Below are 24,036 nucleotides of genomic sequence, written 5' to 3' on the forward strand. Positions count from 1 at the left end.
GCGATCTGAACACAAAAGATAAGAAAAAGGAAGAAACTGCCCTTGTTTCCTTAAGATTAAAGTCATACACAGCCCTGCATACACTAGGGACTTAGGAGGTCTGCAACTTTCTGAAATGTCCTTTGTCTAACGATGTGTAACTTTTTATGTAAAAAAATGTATACAAGCCTACACCAAATGTTCCTTTGCCCCAATGCTCTCTTTCTTTATGAAGGTTGTGTATCCAGAGCACCTGTCTTAACTTGGGCTCTGAAAAGGTGTGTTCATTTTGTGTTGGCATTGTCCCTACTTCCTCCCTTTGCCCAGCACCGTCCTGGCACCGTCAGGAAGAAAACATGGACAGGACTAGGTCCTGCCTGGCTCATACCTTGGTTCCATTCCAGAAGAACAATAGAACGTAGCATGCATACAACAGCACAGCCTGTGATGCAGCCTGGGGGCAAAACAATACGGAAATACCCTTGAGAGGCCCGGCACAGGCAGGGAAAACAACTCAAGGAGGCTTCGACACTCAATTATACAGACAAAATGACCGTAAATGCAAACGTGACTCAGGAAAGGAAGAGACTAGAGTGTCTGAAATAATCAGAGGAGGCTTCCCAGAGAAGAGGGTGTTTGAGATGACCTGAAAAAGTCCCAGGGTATTTTGTGAGGATCAGGAAGGACCATCGTAGTGACAGCAGAGAGACTCGAAGAGAGGGGCTCTGCTGTCAAACACAAGTATTGGAAACTACCCTATCACCTATTAGAGCCTCCTGACTCCCAACCCGCTCCTAAAATGCTCAGGGCTTCGTAAGCAGAGCACTGCCGTAAATCGATAGATTCATTTTCACATTCTTTCAGCCATATCTACAAAATGTGTCTCTTTTGATAGAGGTACGAAGAATAGAAACAAATGCACAGCTACATCTTCAACCAAGGGTGCTGTAACTGCACTGGGTCCTTGGACCCAACAACTGTAGAAATGAGGCGGCACCCAAAATTTAAAGACACAGGCAAAGCATGATTAAGGCAATGGGTGCAGCTGAAGGGAGACATAGTCCAGGTCAGGGTGTTAGACCGGCTCCCCAGTGATGGCCAGGGAACATTCCAAAGGGGCTGAGGCGGAAACTGAATGATGGCTAAGTGTATGGGCGTGGGGAATTGCAGGAAAGTGGGCAGCCCAAGGGCCTTCCTCCCTCCTAGGTTTCAGGACCACGTTAAGTCTCACCTCTGGACATGTTTTTTAGCATGAAAATGAGGGGGGAAAGCCAGTGGAAGGTCAGATCCTCCTAGACCAGTTTGAATGGGTCTAAGTTTACAGACTCTTCCTTGGGTCTGCCCTCCCCTCTGCAAGGAAAGTGACACCAGCCAGCAGGGAGTTGTCCCCAGGCACACAGGGGCTTGTCCCCAAGGTCCCTGACTGGCTCAACAGATCTAACGATACTTTTACTCACTTTAACATCTAGTTTTTAAGTCACAGTCAAGCTGAATTACAAACAGTGAAAGCTAAATTATTTTAGTGGTATAGAAATGTTGACAGAAAAATACAACTGAGTAGAAACAGCTTATGCTAAGATAAGGCGTGTTTATTAAACTACTGTTAGGATTCAATGGTCCTACCGTCCTCCAAGATGGTTTATTTTGCACACATGGTCAATTATCCTTCAGGGGACTCAGAAGCAGAAGTAGCTATGGCTGTCCCCACTTCAAAGATGAAGACACAGGGACTGGTTAGGTGACTACTCTGGTTTACTGTCATGGAGAACACAGTAAGGTGTATGAACAGTTACAAAGAAAACTTGGGCCCAAAATGGTATCACTTAGGGGCACCTGGGTGGCTCAGTCGGTTAAGCGTCCAACTTCGGCTCAGGTCAGGATCTCATGGTTCATGAGTTCGAGCCCCACATTGGGATCTGTGCTGACAGCTCAGAGCCTGGAGCCTGCTTCGGATTCTGTGTCTCCCTCTCTCTTTGCCCCTCCCCCGCTTGGGCTCGGTCTCTCTCTCCTTCAAAAATAAACATTAAAAACATTTTTTTTTAAAATGGTATCACGTATGTTAAGGCCCATGTCAGCAAACCAAGACTTCCTACCTAACCTAACTGCAGTTTCAACACCCCCCTCCCCCATGCTTCAACCAGCCAAACTGGAATTTCCTGGTTAACATTAAGAGATAATCCCTTGATAGACCCCTTCCAATCCCCTTAGGAGGGAGACCTTGCCTAAAGCAATGCATTCCTGGCTAATTAGTTCCTTCCTTCTTCCTTCCTTCCTCCCTCCCTTCCTTCTTCCTTCCTTCTTTCCTTCCTTCTTTCCTTCGTCCTTCCTTCCTCCTTCCTTCCACCTTCTCTCTACCTTTAAAAAACCTTCCATTTGGGGGGCACCTGGGTGGCTCACTTAGGTCATGAGTTCCTGAGATCCAGCCCTCCACCAGGCTCTGTGCTGACAGCACCTGCTTGGGATTTTCTCTCCCTCTTTCTCTGCCCCTCTCCCATTCTCTCTGTCTCTCTCTCAAAAATAAACATTTAAAAAATAATAATAATAAGGATGAAAACCAAGGTAGAAATTCCCAAAAGGGGCATTATGTGTTCCTCTGAGATGATTCTAGGTTTATATTGTCAGTCTACAGTTTTAATGTATTGTATATTAGAGCACATATGCAATATTATACTACAATCTGTAATTTCATGGATATTATTACTTAAGATGAAGGTAAAAGAAAGGAACTGATTTAAACTTTTTTAATGTTTGTTTATTTTTGAAAGAGAGACAGAGAGAGAGAATGAGCAGGGGCAGGGCAGAAAGAAAGTGGAACAGAAGATCTGAAGCAGGCTCTACAATGACAGCATAGAGCCCAAGGTGGGGCTCAAACTCATGAACTGTGAGATCATGACCTGAGCCAAAGTCGGACGCTCCACGGACTGAGCCACCCAGGTGCCCCAAGAAGGGAATTGATTTAAAGAAAAAAACCGAATATAGTAGATGAATAAAATACTATAAACATTAAAACAGGAATAATGTAACATGATATAATGTATGATCTAACTTAATACTATTTATTATTTTAATATATTTTACAGAAATCATATTTATATAAATTTTCAAATATATTGTATATTATAATGCATAATTTATAATTATTGTATTATATTTTACTTAGAAGGTTAATAATATACATTGTACTATATACATTGTATATTGTACTATATTGTGCTATTATATATACAATATATTATATCGTTGCAGTGTAATATATAAATATATATTTTATAAGCAAATACATGTTATATACATATATGTAATTATATATTATATGTTAACACAATGCATGTTATAGTACCACAACGTAATATAAAACATAGTATATAATATAAATAATAAAATATAAAATAGTAATTAAATGTAGATATAGTAGAGATTGTAGGAGAACTGGGGAAAAGTTGAATCTCAGGAAACACAGAACTAAGGCATTTAAGAAAGTTATCAGACAGCAGAGGTGGTAATACAAAAGGCACTAAGCGGGAAACATCTTTAGGATCCTGGGATTCCAATGGATAGCGAGAAGGTGTGGGGGCTGTGGGGAGTGAAGAGCCAGGCCCGTCCCTGGAGCCCTAGGAGGCCAGGGGAGTCCTTTGCTGGGAAAGCACAGGGAGGGAGACAAGGAGGAGGAGGAGGCCTGCGGGAATGGGAAGGGCCTGTAGGATTCCCAGGGGAGGGGTCCAGCATGCAGCTGAGGGGGGAGATTATCTACAGGAAATAGAACTTTAAGCATGGGGGAAGGGAAATAAGCAAATCAATCGATTGCACACTCCAGGCCTCAAGAAAATTCCCAGAAAGACAGACCTAAAGAGAAAAACCAACACTCTGTACTGCATCCCAACTTGCTGGGTGATTTTTTATGGTAAAATAGGGAGTTGGAGAACAGTCAGCCACAAAACACTTGCTTCAAAAGAGCAAACCAATGAGCTTCCCTTCCTTGCCGGAGGCCAGCCACACCCGAGGAGTCAGGAGCCTGAAACCACCCCCAGCCCAGCTGTCCGGAGACTCTGTTATGGGGCACCAGGGTGCAGACGGGAGCATCCCCTCCTTACTGGCCTGGTCCAGGAAAGACCCTGAGGGCCCTGCTTAGACTCCCAGCAGACGTCATTCGTTCCTACTGCAGACACTGTCCTCACATGGAGGACGGAATTCTAATTCCAACACACCATTTCACCTCGATCCCACTAGTGCACAATCCTACAGGGAGCCTGATGTCTTGAGTCACAGCAGAAGACCTTCCCCGGTGGCGAGCAGGTCTACCTGAATAATAAGCCTAAAATCAGAGCCAAACTTTGCTAAAAGCTTTGCTAAAAGCTAAAAAAGCTTGTGATGTAAAGGCAGAAGAAACGCTTCGGCGCATACAGCCTCCTGCTTTGTGGACCATCCCTTTCTCCAACTCAAGGGTTGGCAAACTTTCTGTAAAAGACCAGAGTAACCATTTTTTGACTTTGCAGGTCATACGGTCTCTGGTGCAACTACTCAACTCTGCTCGTTTCCCAAAAACTGCCGTATCCAATTTGTAAACAAATGGGCATGGCTGTGTTCCAATAAAACTTTGTTGATAAAAGCAGCCAGGCTGGAATTGCCCAGGAGGCCATCTTTGGCCCATGGGCTATTGTTTGTCAAGCCCTTGTCCTAATGAATCAAGTATTTGCCTTCTCTGCCCACATTCTCCCTTACCAGAACTAGGTTTGGCTGCCTTGAAATATATTATTGCCTTTCTCCATCTCCACTGTGAGATCCACCTAGACTCTAGGTCCTGTTCCCCTGCTATGGCTTTGTATTTTCCTTCTTTCTTTCTTTCTTTCTTTCTTTCTTTCTTTCTTTCTTTCTTTCTTTCTTTTATTTGAGAAAGATTGCAAAAGCAGGGGAGAGGGGCGGGGTGGAGGGGAGAGAGAGAGAGAGAGAGAGAGAGAGAGAGAGAGAGAGAGAGAATCCCAAGTACGCTCCATGCTGGAGCCTGAAACAGGGCTCAATCCCACAACTCTGGGTTCATGCCCTGAGCTGAAATCTAGAGTCAGATGCTCGACTGACTGAGCCATCGCCCAGGAACGTTCACCGAATGGCCATTTACAATGTGTTGGTGTCACGCTTAGGTTCTTCATAAACACTGTCTTACTAAATTCTCAAAACAACCTAATGAGAGGGGTGTAATTATATGTCCATTTTACAGACACAGAAACTAAGGCTGAGAGGGGTCCCTTTTTCTTTTCATGGCCATGCAGGGTGAGGCCAAGTTCTGATTCCAATCTGTTTGGATGCAGAGGCAGGGTTCTTAAAGGCTCAGTGGGCTGCTTCCCAGCAGCACCTGTGGCTGTTTAGACAGGTGTCCAACAGCTCTTCCTCTCCTATCCTCTGGGGGGCGCATCTTTGCGTCATAACCGAACCCCGCTGGACAGCGATAGGCCCCACCAAATAGCATCTTCCCCTACAGGCAACAGCTCTTCTACTTTTCACAACGTTTTCACAGGCAACGCAAATACAACTGCCAGAGAAGGTCCCATCCCACTATGACCAGAAAATGTTCATGTTTGTAAGCCTATATATTAAGGATGTCTCTATGCCATGCCTCCCACAGCAGTCAAGCCCCCAAGGGTATCAGAGATCAGCCTGTATCCGCAACTCTGTCCCTTAGGATGAGAGTTGGTTAGGGAATCCTGCCGTGCCTGGAAATCTCAAAACGCAGCGTGTGTTCCCCCAGAATATTCCCACACGGTAACAAGGCTAGGGGAGCTGAGAGGAATGGATAATGTAAACACATCCAGCTGGGGCCTCGGAGACTGCTGGGGAGGGAAGGCTGCTTCTCAGCAGAAAAGATCCAACAGGAAAAACTGAAACAAAGTCAATGAGATGATTTTAACACCCTGCTCTTCTTCTTGGGAAGGAGGAAGAGACTGTAGCCCTTCTGTGGAATGCCCTCCAGTGTGGTTAAGAAGAATAAAAACGGGTAAAAAGAGCATGAACTGCTCTGACCCCACTGACAATGTACACGTCATCACTACACCAAGAGAGGAGAAAGGATCTGAGAGCAAACGAACCAAAGTTCACATGCAGCCTGGGAATGCAGCGAGAGCAAGCATCACAGGGGTGCCTGAGCTCAGCACCTCCACCCCACCAGCCTCCCCGATGACTCTCTTCCTTTGCAATTGTGGAATGTGTTCCCATGTGGCAATGTGTCCTAATTCAGGTCTTGAAAATGAGCCTTCAACCCACCCTCCATCACAGGGAGCATCTCCCTGTGGCCACGTGTGCTCCTGTCCGATGGTGCCGAGAAGACCTTTTTGCAGCAGGATACATGTTTGCCACTGACAGTGCTGTGCGGTCCCCACCAGGGATGTTCTGACACAGGCTTGAGGGACTAAGTCCTACACGCACATCTGCTTTCCCCCTGTGGCCAGGTACATAATGCTGCCATGAAAAAGACTTGGATACATCAGTTTAAAATAGCTGCCAGGGAAGCAATCTGTGTGTACAAGGTACCAGACTAAGCAAGCCCGTGAACATGACAGCGAGCGGGCTGGATCCTCACCCCCCAACGCAAGGGACACCCAGGGGACACATCCGAGATGTGAAGCAGAACACGGCCAGAGCGCAACAACTGGAAAAATAGGTGTGGTTGTCACAGGAGATGAAAGAGATTGTGTAAAATAGATATGCTGAAGGAAACAAAAAATACAGAAGGTAGAATCTTTCTGAAGTGATAGAAGAAATCTACTAGAGCCAATCAGTGAGTTCCAAATCAAGAAAATTTTTTTTAAGTTTTATTTATTTATTTTGAGAGAGACAGAGATAGCACAAGCTAGGGAGGGACAGAGGGAGAGGGAGAGGGAGAGAGAGAATCCCAAGCAGGCTCTGCTTTGCCAGCCCAAAGCCAGATGTGGGGCTTGAACCCACGAACCCTGAGATGATGAAGTGGGCCGAAACCAACAGTTGGATGCTCAACTGACTGAGCCACCTACATGCCCCAAGAAAATTTTTTAAAAATAGTTTTCATCCCTAAATGCAAATGCTATGGCTTCCCCCCAACCCCCCAAAAAAGCATATTAGAGATTTCGCTTTGTATCACTACTGCTTAATTTTTGGAAGTCTGGCCAAGGGCACTTTCATGAAGTATCCTTTTTGATATTGGTAAATGTGAACAAATAGTGAGGTTCTGGACTGAAATTCTAATGAGAAAGCAGTAGAGATTCTATTCAAAGTATTTTTCAACAGCATCAAAGTTTGCAACATCAGCCACAGGTTTAAGCAGTGAGCTAAAGCTTTCAACTAACAGCGTACTTAACTACATAAATACATCTTAAGCCATTCTCACTTCAAGACAGCAATCCATGCTCTTTGATATAACAACTTTTTTCCCGAGTATGGGAAGATTTACCAATATGAAAATTGACCAATGGTGAGTTTCTAAAAGCCAAAACTTATAGCCTTAAAATTTCATAGCTAAATCCACACAAAGTTTTCAGTCAAAAGCTTTGCTTGGGTATATGCCTAGAAGTACAAGATGTGCCTTTGAAAAGCATGAGGTGACTATTATAAACCCCATGGCCATCACTTCTATGTCACATTATATGCATGCAGCCTCAATAAACATTCAGCCTAATTATTATTTTTCAATATTTTAAATAACACATAATCTTAAGAATAAATCCAATACTAAGACACAATTTCCTTTAGCCACCTAGCAAAAAGTTCAGCACTGTAAGAATTAGTACCCATGTGTTTTTTTAAACACTCATGACAGTAGACTCTATTCTCAGAAAACCATGATCCAAGGTCAAAACCATGGTAAGTGTCTTTCACTTCCTCCCCAAAATTCAGTATGTTTGTGTCAAAACTAATATACAACTATTACATAGAATTTCCTTGGAAGCTTCCAGAAAGAAGCTCAGCTTCCAGAAAGACTACCTCAGTGACAATACAATAAAAGCTACATAACCAAATCTCAGTAGTCAGATGACTTGGAAACAACTCCTTCTTAACACCTACTGAGTAAAACTACTATGGATAGGGTACCTCGGAGCCTCAGTCGGCTGAGCATCCGACTCTTGGTTTCAGCTAGGGTCATGATCCCACAGTTCCATGAGTTCTAGACCCACATCTAACTCTGCGCTGGCAGCACAGAACCTGCTTGGGATTCTCTCTCTCCCTCTCTGTCTGTCCCTTCCCTGCTCACGCTGTCTCTGTCTCTCTCAAAACAAATAAAGAAACATAAAAAAATTAAAAATAAAAACCACTATGGCTAAATGCATTATTGGGCCAATATGCTCCAAATACTCAAGAAAGCAAAGGACAAATTAGTCCTGTAGATACCGACTGTTAAAACCTGTCTACAATAGTTCGGTTCAAGGTTTATGATGTCTGAATCCTAACATGTTTTACAGATTCAAAAAGCAAAGTCCAAAAACTCACCCATCAACAACACATCATTCAAAAAGAGAGACTGGCATCAAACAGACTCAACTAATGATTATTTGACATGAAACAGAAGAGAAGACACAAGCTCCCTGAGAAAAAGTCAATCCAATCAGTGTACCAAGAATACTTTGAGAGATGTTACTTGTCATATTTACGCACAAAAATTCTCCATTCCTTCAGACCACTGTTCTCCAAGCACTGTGACGTACTAAACAAAACTCTTGCCAGAGACAAATCCAGGGCAGGAAAGAAAAAGTGCTTTTGATTTACATATCCTGTAGCCCTACGATGAATGCCCACAGAAATGCTGTCAATTATGTCTTTTACACGTATGTCTTTGGCTGTTTACTACCCCTAATCTTTCAGTAGGGATTTAACACCAGAATTTTCCATTATCCAAATTATTCCCTTTGCTTACTTTTCAAAGCACCTCATTTAACTCTTTTAAGTCACCAGGGTCCTCATTAGTGATGAGGAGATGCCATTGGCTATGACCTGGATACACTTAGCTCACAAAGAGCCTTACTTCCAGCATGAAGCCACATGTATGGCAGGTTTTGGGGGCAGGGAGGGGTGGGGATGGCTATTTTGGTAAAAACTGTTGGCCATAACATTACAGTACTTTCACACTCATTTACAGACCTGAAACCTAACAGCGAAAATGAGCACTTACCTTCTCAGGTAGCCAACATGCCCAAAGGGAGAATGTGAAGTATCTTGGTTCAAAAAAAAAAAAAAAAAAAAAAAAAATACTGGCTGTCCTCAGTAGATATCAAAGCTTTTATTAAAAAAAAAAAAAAAAAAAAAAAAAGAACAGACACACACACACTCTAGATTGTTAAACTAATGAACACTGTCCAAATGCCCACCTTTTTTTTTCTGCTCCCACTTATAAGACTTGCGAAAGAAAGAAAAAGAGAGAGAGAGAGAGAGAGAAAGAAAGAAAGAAACATAGAAACAAAGAAACAAAGAAAAATTCATCACTGTTTCCCAAAGCCCAGAGAAGCTGGGCTTCCAATTCCTTCATAGATAGATAGATAGATAGATAGATACATACATACATACATACATACATACATACATACATATGTGTGTGTGTGTATGTATGTATATATATATATATATATATATATGTATATATATATTTTATATTAACTAAGTGCCATAATGTATATATAAACTCACGTAATCTTCATAACCACCCGATGAGAGACATACTCTGTATTTCTCTTTTTACAGACAGGGAAACTCAAGTACAGAGAGAGTAAGTAACTTGTCCAAGGTCACACAGCTAATTAGTGGCAGAGCTGGGTATGAGCCCAGACAGAATGGCTCCAGAGGCAATACACAAAGCCACGAGGCATGCTGCAGGAAAACAGTAAACAACCCAAAGGAGAGTCTGATTGCTCCGCTCAGCAGGAAAGTTTGCAGAGAAAAATTTCAGAAATTAGGATTTCTATAGCTTCCTACAATAAAAAAGACTGGGAACATTTGGGGACAAAGTTATCTTCCAATGCCAGCTCGCACACTATTTCTATATCAACTTTAATTGTTACACAGGGATACCCTTTTACAAACTTGGTTAGCTGATATTTAGAAGCCAAGACCATGGGCAAATAGGAAGACACAGCCAACTACAGAGAAGCAAATTTCCAGACTCACGAAGTAGCACAGTACTGAAGATACTAACTGCTAAATGTGACAGAGACACTCCAGAAAACAACTTCATTGGTTACTTAACACAGTGGTTTGTAAGCGCTTCAAAAATGAAAGGAAGGATATAAATTTGGGGGAGGACAATCTGAAAAACTGTCAATTGTCTTAAATGATATCCTTGACCTCAGGAACTTCTCTCTTGGCAATTTTTCCCCAAGAAATCATCAGGGATGCTCACCATTATAAAAATGATTTCAGGGGTGCCCAGCTGGCGTAGTCGACTCTTGATCTCAGGGTTGTGAGTTTGAGCCCCACGTTGGGTTTAGAGAGGACTTAAAAATAAAACCTTTAAAAAAATGATCTTATATAGGTTCTTTCTATTTTTTCAGTATCCAAAATAAGGAAAAGGATTAAACTGATTACAGCCATATGATGGGGGAAAAAATTGGATCTATTAAGAATGTTTAATGGCATGGGGAAATCAATAGAAAATTACATGAAAAGAAATCCAAGTTTCTTTATACAGATACAAAGCAAATACCGTATCCATCCACTTTGCATAAATACATTATAACACAAATAATCATTATCTCTAGGTGGTGAGACTACACAAATATTGTTTCTTATGGCTTCTGTTTTGCCAATTTTCTAATACGAAGAGTTATTAATTTTATAATCTGGAAAGGAAAAAGAAACTTTTAAGAGGAAAGGCATTTGGTCATGAAGCCTACATTATTACAAAGTTTAAAATAGTAAGTGCGTCAACTTAACTGTCACTAGACTTGGAGATCATGAGACTGCAGTTCCCAAGGAATACGTGGATTCAGTGAGGGATCTGCTAGCCCTGGTGACATTCTTGTAGAGAAATGTGGGCTGGCTGATAGTCAGGGTTCACAGAGTTGCTATTACTTTTAAGGCTGTACCAAATATCACGAATGAGCAGATGTCTAACAACACAAAAGGTCCTATGTCCGAGCTCTGGCTGTGGCTGATGAACTCATGCCTTGAGCCCGGGTTCCCAGGGTACATTTTTCAAACTCCTGGCTAGCGAGAAGCCCCGAGGAAGAGTTAAATGTGTCAATGGCAGGTGTGCAAATCGGGGGCGGGTGTGGGGGGAGAACCACTAATATTGACCATGTTTCTGGAACAGAATTGAGCACACATTTGGGTCTCACCAACAGAGCAACTCTATGGCCAGCATTTTCTGAACCTAAATAAGTAAACACTGGAATTATGATTCACATGATTCTGACAGGCTGAAACACAGGTCTGAAACCAAGATGCTACAGAAGAGTGTCAATAAATATAGAGCCATACATTCAGTTCAAGAACAATTTTACAAGTGTTACTTGGCAAGGTTTGTGTGAGCAATGACCATTTTAGACCAACAACAGTCGGTACCATGTGGCATCTTTGACAAAGGATGTTAACAATCCCATCTGAAAGTGCTGAGTACATTTCTAACTTTCTTATTTGGAAAGGGAATTCAGCAACAGAGGGCAAGTACAGAAGAATATGATCAGGGACATTGTAAGTCTGATCAGGAACATTCAAAGAAACTGGGACTATTTAATGAGGAGGGCATTTAAGGGGAACCAACCGAAGTTTGCTCTGTGATTCTACGAAGGTGGGGGGGGGCATCCATTTATTCTGCTAAACTGGAAACTGCAGTCTGTCGTCTTTTGTCTCTACCACTCCGCTGAAACTGAGCGTCAAGGTCAGCAATGACCTTCAAATTTGCCACATCCAAAAGGTACTTCTCTACCCCACTGTAACAGACTCCACAGCATTCGATACATAGCACCGCGCCCCTCCTTACAAGACTGCCATCTGCTCGTCTGGGACACTTCACCTCACCTCTTTTTTTCTGTTCCTCCTTCACACAACCTATAGATGTCAGATGCTGATCAACTCTTGACTTCCTCATCTTTATTCTTGCTCAATGACTTCACCAATCCCCGTGGCTTTAAAAAGTCTCTACACTGGGGTGTCAAGGGGGCTCAGTCAGTTGAGCGTCTGACTCTGGATTTCGGCTCAGGTCATTACCTCAGGTTTTGGGATCGAGCCCCGTGTTGGGCTCCACGCTCTCAGCATAGAATTCTCTCTCTCCCTGTCTCTCTGTCCCTTTCCCCAGCTCAGGCTCTTTCTCTTCCTCTTTCTCTAAAAAAAAAGTCTCTACGCTGACCACACCCATTTAAAGTTCCACTACAGACTTTTCCTCAGAACCCTGTATCATCAGAAGCATTTCAAATGTTCTCTGCTAATACAAACTCCTGCCTCCGCATCTTTACCCTTCAATGTGTGTCTTCCCCAGGGCACCTGGGTGGCTCAGTCGGTTAAGCGTCCGACTTCGGCCCAGGTCACGATCTCGTGGTTCGTGAGTTCGAGCTCTGCATAGGGCTCTGTGCTGATGGCTCAGAGCCTGGAGCCTGCTTTGGATTCTGTGCCTCCCTCTCTCTACCCCTCCCCTGCTCGACTCTATCTCTCTCTCAAAAATAAATAAGCATTAAAAAAAAATTTTTTTTAAATGTGTGTCTTCCCCTCCTAGCACCATAGGCTCAGTTGCTCCGACCAGAAACCTTGGATCTGTCCCTGCGACATCCCTTGCCCTAACCTGTCACATCCAACACGGTGCTAGGAAGTCCACTCCACCTTCAACATGGGTCTCAAGTCAGACTACTCCTCAACATCTCTCACTATGACATGGCTTCCCAAGAACCTCCTGATCATCTCCAGACCAGTCTGCTCAGAACATCAGCAAAAGGTCTGTTTAAACATGTTGGGTCATGACTCTCCCGTGCTTTAAATGTTCTGTTGTTTTTTTTTTTTTTCCTTAAAGCTTAGTCTGCCACCTCCTCTTCAAATATTTTTAAGTTTATTTATTTATTTATGTGCATGAGCGGGGAAGGGACAGAGAGAGAGAGGGAGAGAATCTCAAGCGGGCTCTGCACTGTCAGTGCAGAGCCCCACATGGGGTTCAAACTCACAAACCGTGAGATCATGAACTGAGCTGAGGTCTAGGGTCAGATGCGTAACTGACTGAGCCACCCAGGTGCCCCAACTCTTTAATGACTTCGAGGCCATGCACTTTGCAAAAAAAAAGGAAAGAAAAAAGAATCTCCAAATCATTATCAAGGCCTCAAGACCTTTCAATATCACAATCCTACATCCCTGTCACTCCACACCCAGTACCATTCTCCACCCTCTTGGGCCACACTGGTTTGCTCTCATTTTTTAAGTGCAGGAAACTCCTTCTGGTCACGAGGCCTTAGCACAAACTGTTCCCACACACTCTGCCAACTGCTGACGACTTCTTTTCTTTCATGCCTCAGTTTCAAAGTCAAATCCTTAGAGAATGCTCCCCTGATTACCCTGTCTGCTGTGTACCACCCCCCACACCTCCTATTATGTTCTACCTCGGCCCTTTCTATCCCCTTCCTGGCACTGATCATGACTTCCAAGGATTTTGTTTCTTAATATTTCCCTCTTTCCCGAACCCTGTGTCCTTGGAATGTCCTTATTCTCCATCCTATGTGCAAGGCTCAAAAACTTTTACAATGTGAAGCAAGAAAGGAATAAAACCAGACTTGACCTCGATGTAAAGAAAATCTTCCTAAAACTAACAGCCATCTGGAACAGCCAGCCTTGTGGGCACAAACTGCGGTTCACAGGAAAAGGGTTCAAGCAGAAAGGTGGGTGACCACTTTCATCTATGATGACAGAAAGGGATTTCCCATGCAGGGTGGGATACTGGGCCAGATAATCCCTTCCATGCAGATTCTGGTTTTACAAACAGAATTTGTAAGGAGTTTCAGGTTAAAAATACACTCCCAAAGTAGCAGACAGCCTATTATTTTTTCTGGAGCAGAAATTTTTCCTAAAGTGGCCCCGCAAAACCACTTGATATCCTGCCCAGCAGTGACTTCCTGAAGTGAAATCAGTGCGGGCTCCCTCTGCGTAGCCTGCCAGATGTGGTTGGGGACGAGAACAACCCACGGTGCCCTTCTTTCCAAGCTCTACAAACACGTGGCCCAGAAACAAGCTGGCAGATCAAGGAAACCCTCTTGCGGTAAACCTAAAGCTGCACTCTCCATTCATTTGTGACGCTGCTCTGTAAACACACCAGGATCGCTTTATTTAGCGTCACACCCATTAATAATGCAGCGATCTTTACAGAGGCAGGCAGAGAAAATTAGTCCTGAGTGATTTCGTTACTACAGCGTATACGTGAAGTCAAAGGGTCGGAGAGTCCCATTACAACTGATGTAGAAGCTACTGGCAATGCAGGTATCAGCCACGGAGCTGTCCGCCACAGGACAAAGCAATTCAGGCGAGTTCCCCACCTCTCTATCTTCTGGAGTCAAACCGCAATCCTCATCTACCTCGTTGACAAGAGCAGAGACCTCAGGACCCACGCACAAGCCCTCCTACTTTTTCAGCTTCCTTCATCTCTAAATGTTTTAAGTAAAAACATTAAAACGTGTGACAAATAGTCAGTCGCCCCTGGTGGCAGCATCTTTACCCGTGATTATTTGTCAGCAGATAAGGTACCACCAGATATCACGCAATGTTGCAAATAAGCTTTGGAGGCCATAAGCTTTGCCCTTAAATTTTTCTCAAAAAAAAAAAAAAAAAAAAAATCTGTTCTCAGGCAAATGAACTTTTTGAACTTCAAACAGCCAAAGATATTTAAAATTCCTTTTTGTAATCTCCAGGGTTAATGACGCTGTGGAGGAATAATGTGTGGGGAAGAAGTAAATGTATAAACTCTTTTGGAAGGGCTAGTGGGTAATGCCTTTCCATTTAAAACACAAATGCCCTTGGGGCACCTGGGTGGCTCAGTGGACTAAGCTAAGCGACCCAACCGACTCTTGAACAGAGTTTCCACTCAGGTCATGATCTCACAGTTTCGTGAGTTGAAGCCCCGTGTTGGGATCTGCACTGACAGTGTGGAGCCTGCTTAGGATTTGCCCTCTCCTTCTGTCCCTCCCCCGTCTCATGCTGTCCCTGTTTCTCTCAAAATAAATAAACTTAAAAAAAAATTACAACACAAAGTCCCTTTGATTCACCAATCGGACTCCTGGATATTTACCATATGCATATACTCTAATTAGTAGATTAAAGTCAGTATGCAAAAGAATATTCATTTGTGGTATTGCTTATAATAGCAAGAACCTAGAAAACTCAAAATGCCTATTAGTGAACCACGGTACAGCCATAAAATGGGATAATATTCCGGTGCTAAAAGAGAACGAGACAGGCCTCTATGTGTTGATGAGGAAAAACCTCCAACAGATATTAAGGAATAAAAGCAAGGGTTGTCTGTACCTCAACACATCTAAAGAGTCATTTGTAAGAATTCTGGAAGAGTATATGAGAAACTTAAAAGTGGTCACCCCTCAAGAATAGGTCTGAGAGTATATGAAATGTGACTATCCCATTTATTTTAAATTCTCCTGTACTGTTTTATTACTACATGTATTATTATTTTATGAGTAAGAATGGTAACTCTATGCCATATTTTCTGCATGGTCTGGAAGCATCTACCTTCTCTTTGTAGGAGGGGGTAAGGGAGCATTCTCCCCAGGCTCCCCAAGGCAAGGCAGAGTCTGCTTAAATGGGTGTTTGGCCACGCCTCTCCAGCCACAGCCTTCAGACATGATCAAGGCTCCTGCCCTCACTCACTCCTTCCTCCTTTGGGTGGCCTAGATGCATAAGTAGAAAGAATGTTTAATTTCTGTTCTTCCAGTTTTAGGTCTAAGTCATCCATCACTGAAAAGTGAACTTGAAAGAGAAAGAGTTAGTTATCCCACTGCAAAAGATACCCAAAGAACTATGAGTGTTTCTTCTAATGCTACTTATGTAATTATACTGTTACTGAGACAAGAATCAAACAAAAATGTTTTCAACTTTCAAGTATGTACCTGCGGTGCTTCCAAATTCCATGAGACCCAGAAAGATGGAGGTCCACGGGGCTTTCTTTCCCAATTTAGAATCTTGTGTTTGTCTCTCTCAAAAATACTAAGCAACTATTTCATCTAAAATTGCTTCCACACAAGAAATTCAAGGATACTGAAGTTGCAAAGATGAAGTGGAATCTACATTCCAATTTTCCGATGATGATAATCTTAAAGGGTATTTGAACTTGACTGGGTACTTATTCCATCAAAGACATGCCCCCAATCCCATGGAGAAGGAGAGGAGGCAAAAAGGAAAGTCACAAGACATCATACCTCTGTTCTTCCTATTATATGACCTGAGACTTAAGAAGAGTAACCTTTCCGAATCATATAAAAGCAGTCCCTACAGTGTTTTTCCTTTTTCAGAAGACTGTGGGGGCTCCTGGGTGGCTCAGTTGGTTAAGCATCCGACTTTTGATTTTAGCTCAGGTCATGATCTCATGGTCATGAGATCGAGCCCCACACTGGACTCTGTGCTGACAGCACAGAGCCCCATCTCAAAATAAATAAATTCACATTGAAAAAAAAAAAAGAAGACTGTGATACATAGGCATTTACTGAAGTTTGTTTATTTATTCATCATTCATTCTCGGGGTCAGGGTTTATTTTTGTTGTTGCTGCCTTGGCTTTGCCAATGGATATATAGAAAGTAAAGCCAAATGTCTACTAGAAAAAAAAAAGTCTAATATCTACTCAGCTGAAAAACTGCTCCCACTAAATCTGATTTTATGGAAGCATTCTGACACACACATACATACACACAGTGATTTCATTTTTGGTTGGGGAGGGGTATTCAAGTAATTAGTGGCAAGGACAAACTAAGGCTGGGTGCACTGAGCTGTCTGTGGTACTGAAAACGACACCAGAGCTGCAATGCACTGAGCTCTGTTCTTTCAAAGCCTCCTCATCACACTATTTTAATTCAGGCACTTCCGACCATGACTCACCTGAACCATCTTATTTTGCCAGAGTGTGTATAAACATTTTATAAAAGGTCACATTGACTTACTTTCCAAGGTTCTCCATGGAAATGTCAGGGCCTCCCCAAGCTTCGTTAAGCAATTCCGGTGGACAGAGAGCCAGAACTCTGGCTATCATGCTTTGCCTGAATGCAGTGAGAAATCATACCATGTACCAGAAACCCACACTAGCTAGCTCTCACCATCCAATCATCATGCTGGTATGCTAAATGGGAAAAGGAAAAACCTGTCTTTTAAGACCACATGCTACATCCAAAGACATGCTCTGATCAGCAACATAACCCCTGTGCTGAATTCTTTCACTCAGAGCAACTCAGTATGTTTGGAACTGTTAACAGTAAACTGAAAAACTCCTACTTGCTTAAAACTTATGAAAGAAATACACCTATAGCAGTGACATCAATAAGTAGAAAGAAAGAAAGAAAGAAAGAAAGAAAGAAAGAAAGAAAGAACAATTCTTCATTTTCCATACATGTATGCACAAACCTGTGCACTTACTTAGTTCCACTGGGCTTCAGGGTGAACTACTTTGGTGATACCACTAACTCTATTATCTCAATAAATTAGTACATGTTTTTCTGGCTCTTGACTTCCAGCTCAGGGTCCTCAAGTGTATTTAGTCTATTTAGTCCTTTCCCCAATTTATACATTTTAAAAAGCAACTCAGATAAGAATTTGCAGCTTCAGCATGAGGAAGAAACGCCCTCAGATAAAATGCTGAGTGTAAAAGCGACACCCAAAACAACCAAATGATATTACCCGAGCATCTATCTTTAAATTCTCTTCAGTGTGGCTGCTTTAACAGAAACTATATATCATATAAAATAAACCCAAATTTAAAAATCTAACATCCTGTGATATTTACGTCGCCTGAACAGTAGAGAAGTTCACTGTGCTTACAAGTTTTAGAGGAACAACTCATGTCCTCAATTTTGTCACCCATGCCATACATCTTCTAATCAATAGATCTGTGCATTTATGAAACGGAAATAGTCCTCAAAGTGAGCCAGTGAATGGAATTCCAAGCGTGAAAAATCTTTAAAAATATGATTCCTTGTATTTTTATTAGTTTCTAGAAGGCTCAAGAGTGCTAATATGGTATCAAAAAAAATTGTTAACAACACATAATTAACATGTGGCCACTCCTCACAAAGTCCTTTAAGTTATTTACAAAAGCCTCCCGATGATTCTGAAAAAGTCAGTGTTTTCAGGCAGAAGACACTTTGCTCTTGATATCATCCAATGTCTCCCTAGAGAATGCTCATGTAGCTGTGTGCTTTTCAGAAGGAAAGCCCAATGGTGAGAAAGCCAATGCTTACTAAACACACCAGCAAGCTCTCTTTCCAGGACGAATGAAGTAAAACCACTCTAGTCCCCAAGTTTTGTTTTCAGTTACTTGATTTTTTAAAAAATACCTGAGAAGATTTTAATACATTGAACCTATCCATATTCCAAACTTTTAGATTTAGAGAGAAAACATGGACAAAGAAGCTATCTGGACTAGACGCTGGAGGTCTGGTCACACTCTGCCCTGTGTTGCTGGGCAATCTGGCAATCTACTCACCCCTTACGATTTCAGATTCCTCATCAGTAAACTGAGTCAAAGGACCATTCAGTCCTATTTTGTTCCTCCCAGCTCCAAGTGTCTATTCTTAAAGTCAAAACAAGAAGCTATGCTCATTATGTGTCAAGTCATATTTTAGTATCGCTAAAAAATGTTCTCGAAAGAGGGGCGCCTGGGTGGCTCTGTCCGTGAAGCATCTGACTTCTCAATTTCAGCTCAGGTCGTGATCTCACTTTTCTTCAAAAAGAAAAATGTCCGAAAGAATCTCAGAAGCCCCCAATCACAAGCACTGAATTAAAACGACCCTCTGCATATTATTAAAGTGTTCCAATGTGCGTTCGCCTTGTTCGGCCAGTAGTTTTATGACTTACCTTTGAATATTCTCACTCTTGATTCACTAACTTTATCCCTTCAAAGTGGCACTGTCCCAAGTTTCTGCAAATGTTAAAGTAGGATGAAGGAATTCTCCAGGCCCCTTTAGGGCCAGGGGTGTCTTTATTTTGTTTGCATGATAGTTAAAATTGGTTTCTTCCATGTTTGGTATGTGCTTGCTAATTACTAACCTAAAACTGATTTAACTTATAATTAACGCTCAATCATATAAATGGCAAGTTCCATATGATGTTTTAAATTTAAAGGCAACTACAAAGGAAAGTATCCTAAATGTGAGGGTTTAATAGTTCCAAAAAATACTCAACAACTGCTCCCCCCACCAAAAAAAAAAAAAAAAAAAAATCAGAAAATACATATCAGTGTAAATTCCAAACTGGAAAATCCTGCTTAATTTTTGAAAACTCTAGTTATTTTACTTCACAAACCTTCCTATTCCTCTGACAGAAGGCTACAGCCAAGTAAACAACTCAAAGATGACCCACGAATTTTATACGAGGATTGTGAAATTGTTAGTAATGGCCAAATCTAACAATAGAGTTCCTGGCTGCATTTAAACAGAACATTTCCTAACAAGGCTGCTCACAAGGGCAGTGGCCTTTGCCCTTAAATGATATTAAAAAAAAAAAGAAGGCAATGTAATGATTGTAGCTAAAAATCGACCCAACTACCACGTATACAGAATTTGTATGCTAACCTTAGAACAGATTTTTTTTTTCTTTAATGTTTGGGGATATGGAAAGAGTTTGAGTTTTTCTCATGTCTTATTTACATATATTAGCTAGGAATAACATGCGCTTATTTTCTTCTAAGAGACATTTCTTCTCTAATGTCTACGTGATAAAAAATACTGTACAGAGATGGACCCTGTCTTCTGTAATGACGCACCCACTGGGAGTGGGTGTACCAATCAAGAATACACATTTATTTACCCTACCGATTAAGGCTAGCACCTAACTGGCCTTAAGGAAAGCAAATGCAGTGACTGATATAGAGAACTGTAACTACCTGAAGAATAGAGGGGGAAATCTTAAAGGTTTAAAGGGTAGAACCCAGAAGCAACTGCATGTTAACATGCTGTGTTGTTTTGTTTTGAACTTCTTGAAAGAACAGGTCAGGTGCTAACGCAAGACTACAGCGTGTGTCTTCTGTAACCTCAAGCAAGGACACAAGGGCTTGGAAAAAGCTGCCTTGCTTGTCCAAGCAGGCGGCAGTGCTCTGGGTCATTCATAAATAGCAGAGCCCAAGTTACCTGTATTTCCCTGGCGTGGTACACGATGATCAGCCCGAGCAGGATGATTGTGGAGAGACTGATAAGGCATTTCAGAGCTAAGGAATACAGTGACGCCTGCAACACATCAGACAGAAGCACTTTTAAGAAACAAGTACTTTTGACCACCTTCCGGGAGTGGGGGTCAGTCAGTCCCCAGCAAGTGGAATCGAACTCCCAGGAGGAGGATGGGGATGAGGGGAGTACCTGTCTTGGCTCTGTGATCTGTCAGATCACTGGGTCTCAAAGGGAAGGGAGAGGAGAACAGGGCAGGCGGATGGCCAGGCAGCGCATCCGCGCCATCACAGACTCAAGCGCAGATCCCGGCTCTGGAAACCGAGAGCGAGTTATTGCTGAGTTTAAGCGCTTTGGGTTGAAAGGGGCCTCTGAAATCCCAAGCACACATAAAAGAATAGAGCAGGCTTTCCCCCACTGACTCCTGAAGCTACTTATTTAATGTGCCCAAATGAGCTGGGCACTCGCTGCCTCTAGAACTTTGGCTGCGCACAGAAAGGCTTCCTCTCCTAGAGTTGCCTGGAGGATCAGGGGTGCGTCCGAGCAGTGCTCACCGTCCCGGCGGGCACCTCCGACCGTCCAGAGGAGGCTCGGACCCGCCGGCAGAGAGTTCCCACCAGTGCTTACCCCAACCACCCAGCGTCCGGCCCGCGGCCCCGGAAAGCTGGGGCGGGGGGAAGGGGGGGGGAGTGGATTCCAGCGCCTACCTTGTCGTAGGCGCCCCACGACAGCTCGGTCTCGATGACCATGACCACGATGCCGAACATGCCGAAGATGAGCGCGTAGTCGCTGAGCCGCTTGCGCTTCTCGAACAGGGCGCGCCGGTGGCCCAGCTTGTAGCCGATATTCTGGTTCTTCTTTTTGCTGGATTTGGTGCCACTGCTGCTGCCATGCCCGCTGCCGCCGCCGCCGCCGCCACCGCCACCGCCGCCTCCAGCGCTGCCGCTGCCACCGGCTCCGTAGAGCGCCAGGTTATTGGAGTTGTTGTGCTCCGGCTTAGACACCACGATCTCCGGGGCTGAGGACGAAGCGGCGGCGGCGGCGGCTGCAGACGGGGAGGACGCGCAGCCACCTCCTCCGACGGGCGCGGAGGGCTGTAAGGGCTGCGCCTCCGAGTCCATTTCGTGCAGGTTCCGGCGGGACGCGCTCAAGTTGCTGAGCGGCCGCATGACGCCCCCGTTGTACCTGCAGCTGCTCATGGCTATTTCGGTGAAGGGGTTGCTCTCGCGGCGCGCCTGGGGCTGGTGGTGCTGGTGGTGCGCCGGGTGCGGGTGGTGGTGGTGGTGCGAGAGCGGGGGCCCGGAGCCCAGGCTGCCGAGGCTGCCCGTGGGGCTGGCGGCGGGCTGCAGGCTGTGGCACTGGTGGTACTGGGAGGCGGACGCCGGCTGCTGCGTGTACTGCTGCCGGAGCGCACTGGCATGGCTGGACGGCGTCAGCTCGCTCACATTGAGCTGGCTGCCCCGGCGCGACGAGCAGCAGCAGCAGCACGACGAGCCCGACAGCGGCGAGGAGGTGCGGGTCCGGAAGGCGCCGCCGGGCGAGGAGGTGCGGAGCAGCAGGGACAGGTTATCCCCCGCCCCCGCCCCCGCCGCCGGGGCACCGGAGGAGGCGCAGCTGTTGCACCGGAGGCATGGGCTGCTGCCGCCGCTGCCCGGCTGCTGGTGCGCGAGGTGCGGGTGGTGCTGAGGGTGCGGGAGGGACGCGAAGGGCGGGCACGGCTTGTCCTGGCTCTGTTGCTGCTGCTGGCAATGCAGGTGTGAGGAGCGCGGCGGCGGCGGCTGCTCTGAGAAGAAGCCGCGCTGGAACTGCAATGGGGTTTCCATGTCAGGGCTGTTAAAGCTGCAGGGAGACCAGGCGGTGGTGCACCCTGCGCAATGCGTTATGGTCGGGAGCGGGGACTCCTGCTGCTGGTGCGAGGAAGGGCCCATGCCGGCTCCGGTAGAATCCAGGCGGAGAGTCCGATTGGTCGGGCGCACCAAAACAATGGGCATGACATCACCTGCGGGGACCGAGACTGAGTTTGCGGCGCGCGCGGCTTAGGGGAGCGCGTGTGTGAAAGAGAGATGGGGAGGAGGGAATCTGCAGGATGAGAACCCTGGGGTGCGCAGGCCAGGGCAGAATGGGGTTGGGGGGGGGCGCACCTGCCGTTTGGGAGCGCCTGGGAACAGCACCCGGCTGGGGAGCCCCAGGCAGTGCGGCCGGGCTGCAGGGAAAAGAGAAGAAAGGGGCGTCCCTGCCTCCCTCCTTCCATCCCTCCCTCGCCGCCGCCCCCCACCCCCCACCCCCCCAGCTGGTGCCGGACGCGCAGTCTAGATCACCTGCGCCGGGCACTGCAGCACGTTGGGCCACCCCAGCAGTGGGTCAGGCGCGGGGACAGTGCGGAACCCCTGCCACTCGTCCGCCCGCGTGCACGCCTCGCCGGGCTGCAGAACAGCAGCCCCCTCGCCTCACGCCCACCTCTCCCCAGTCGTCCCGCGGAGAGTGGGCAGCGGGCTGCCCGCCAAATAACTGCGGGGGCACCCGCTTAGGAGAGAAAAAGTTTGGCGACTGGCTACGCCAGTGCAGCAGGGCTTAGGGAGAACCCCGGCGCCAAAGCCCAGGTTTGGCCGCTGCGAGTTCCGAGCGAGCCCTGCGCCGCGATCATTCCCCCGCCGCTTGGCTCCGGGGCCCGGGAGTCGGGATTGGCTGAGCGGCGCTCCGGCCCGAGTGCGCTGCGGCGCTGGGAGGGTTAACCGCCTTGGCACTCGGGGCCGGGGGAGGATGGGGGCGGGGCCGGAGGAGGGGATCCCCACCGTCCGCGGGAGGAGCCCGCTCGGGCTTCCCGGGTCCCCCTGGCGGGGGCGGAGGGCTTTCCCAGCTACCGCCCGCTCACATTTGCGCCTTCCGCGGAACATGAGGGGCTGGCGCCCCCGGCCGCCGGGTCCCCAGGCTCTGGCGCTCTGGCCCTCTGGCTTCCCCAATGGGTAGGTCCGTTGGCTTCTGCCGCGGTGGAGAGGCGGCTCGCTCGAGGGTACGGGGGCTGCTCAGCGGCCGCCGGCCGCCAGCGCCTCTTCTGTTCCTCTTCCTCCTCCCCACCTGCAAAGCACAGACAAAGCAAAGGCGGGTGTCACTGATGCGCACACACCGAGCATCTCCTTGGCGGAGCCCTGACTGCGGCGGCGGGTGGGAGAGGGGCCTGGAGCGGGCTGATTCGCACCGGTAGTTACAGCCTGGCTGGGAAATTATTAATAACGACAACTCCGGCTGAATGTCCACTCCGGGGACAGTGCTGGAGTTTGGCCGGAGTCGGGTATAATTATTTACTTTCTAATAAATCCATGAAAATGGCATTTTGTGTCTCACCAATTTCCTGCAATGTGCTCTTCTCTTAGGGGATATACCAACACAAAGCAGTAGGGGACCCTTTTCGAGGGCTGTGACTGTTCCGTCTTAAGCCCTTCTAGTTCGTTTTTCTTTGTAAATTGAAATCCCCGTCTCCCCGAGGAAGGAAATGGCAGACACTAGCCAGCTGAATATTTGTTTCCGTTTTAAATCGTAATTTTAAAGCGTGATTTTTATGATCAATATTATAATGAATTAGACCAAGAAATTGGAGTGTAAGCAGATAACCCTCATTAGGTAATTGGAATTTTCAGCTGGATCCAATTTCTTGATATTCTACTCGACATCTGCCCTGAAGTTGCTTACCAGGTACCTTGTCCTCACAGTGTGTGTGCGCGTTTTCAATGCCATGGAGTGAATAATTCATTTTAGGATATCCTTTGGACA

At 45.5% G+C, this 24,036-nt stretch overlaps 1 protein-coding gene across 2 annotated transcripts in view; it reads right to left on the reverse strand.

The window, feature by feature from the left end:
- Positions 1-24,036, reverse strand: part of KCNN2 (potassium calcium-activated channel subfamily N member 2) — a 474,348-nt gene that overhangs the window by 136,364 nt on the left and 313,948 nt on the right. For both annotated transcript variants that reach the window (XM_086705936.1, XM_025924196.2), the window contains exons 3-5: positions 23,141-23,343; positions 20,976-22,267; positions 20,236-20,331 (exon numbers count right to left, since the gene is read on the reverse strand). In XM_086705936.1, coding sequence (XP_086562062.1) covers positions 20,236-20,331; positions 20,976-22,267; positions 23,141-23,162 — 1,410 coding nt within the window. In that variant the 5' untranslated portion in view covers positions 23,163-23,343. The remainder of the gene's footprint in view (positions 1-20,235; positions 20,332-20,975; positions 22,268-23,140; positions 23,344-24,036) is intronic.

This window comes from Puma concolor, chromosome A1 (assembly GCF_028749965.1).
Source record: "Puma concolor isolate L17-30 chromosome A1, mPumCon1.1.hap2, whole genome shotgun sequence".
Taxonomy (NCBI): domain Eukaryota; kingdom Metazoa; phylum Chordata; class Mammalia; order Carnivora; family Felidae; genus Puma; species Puma concolor.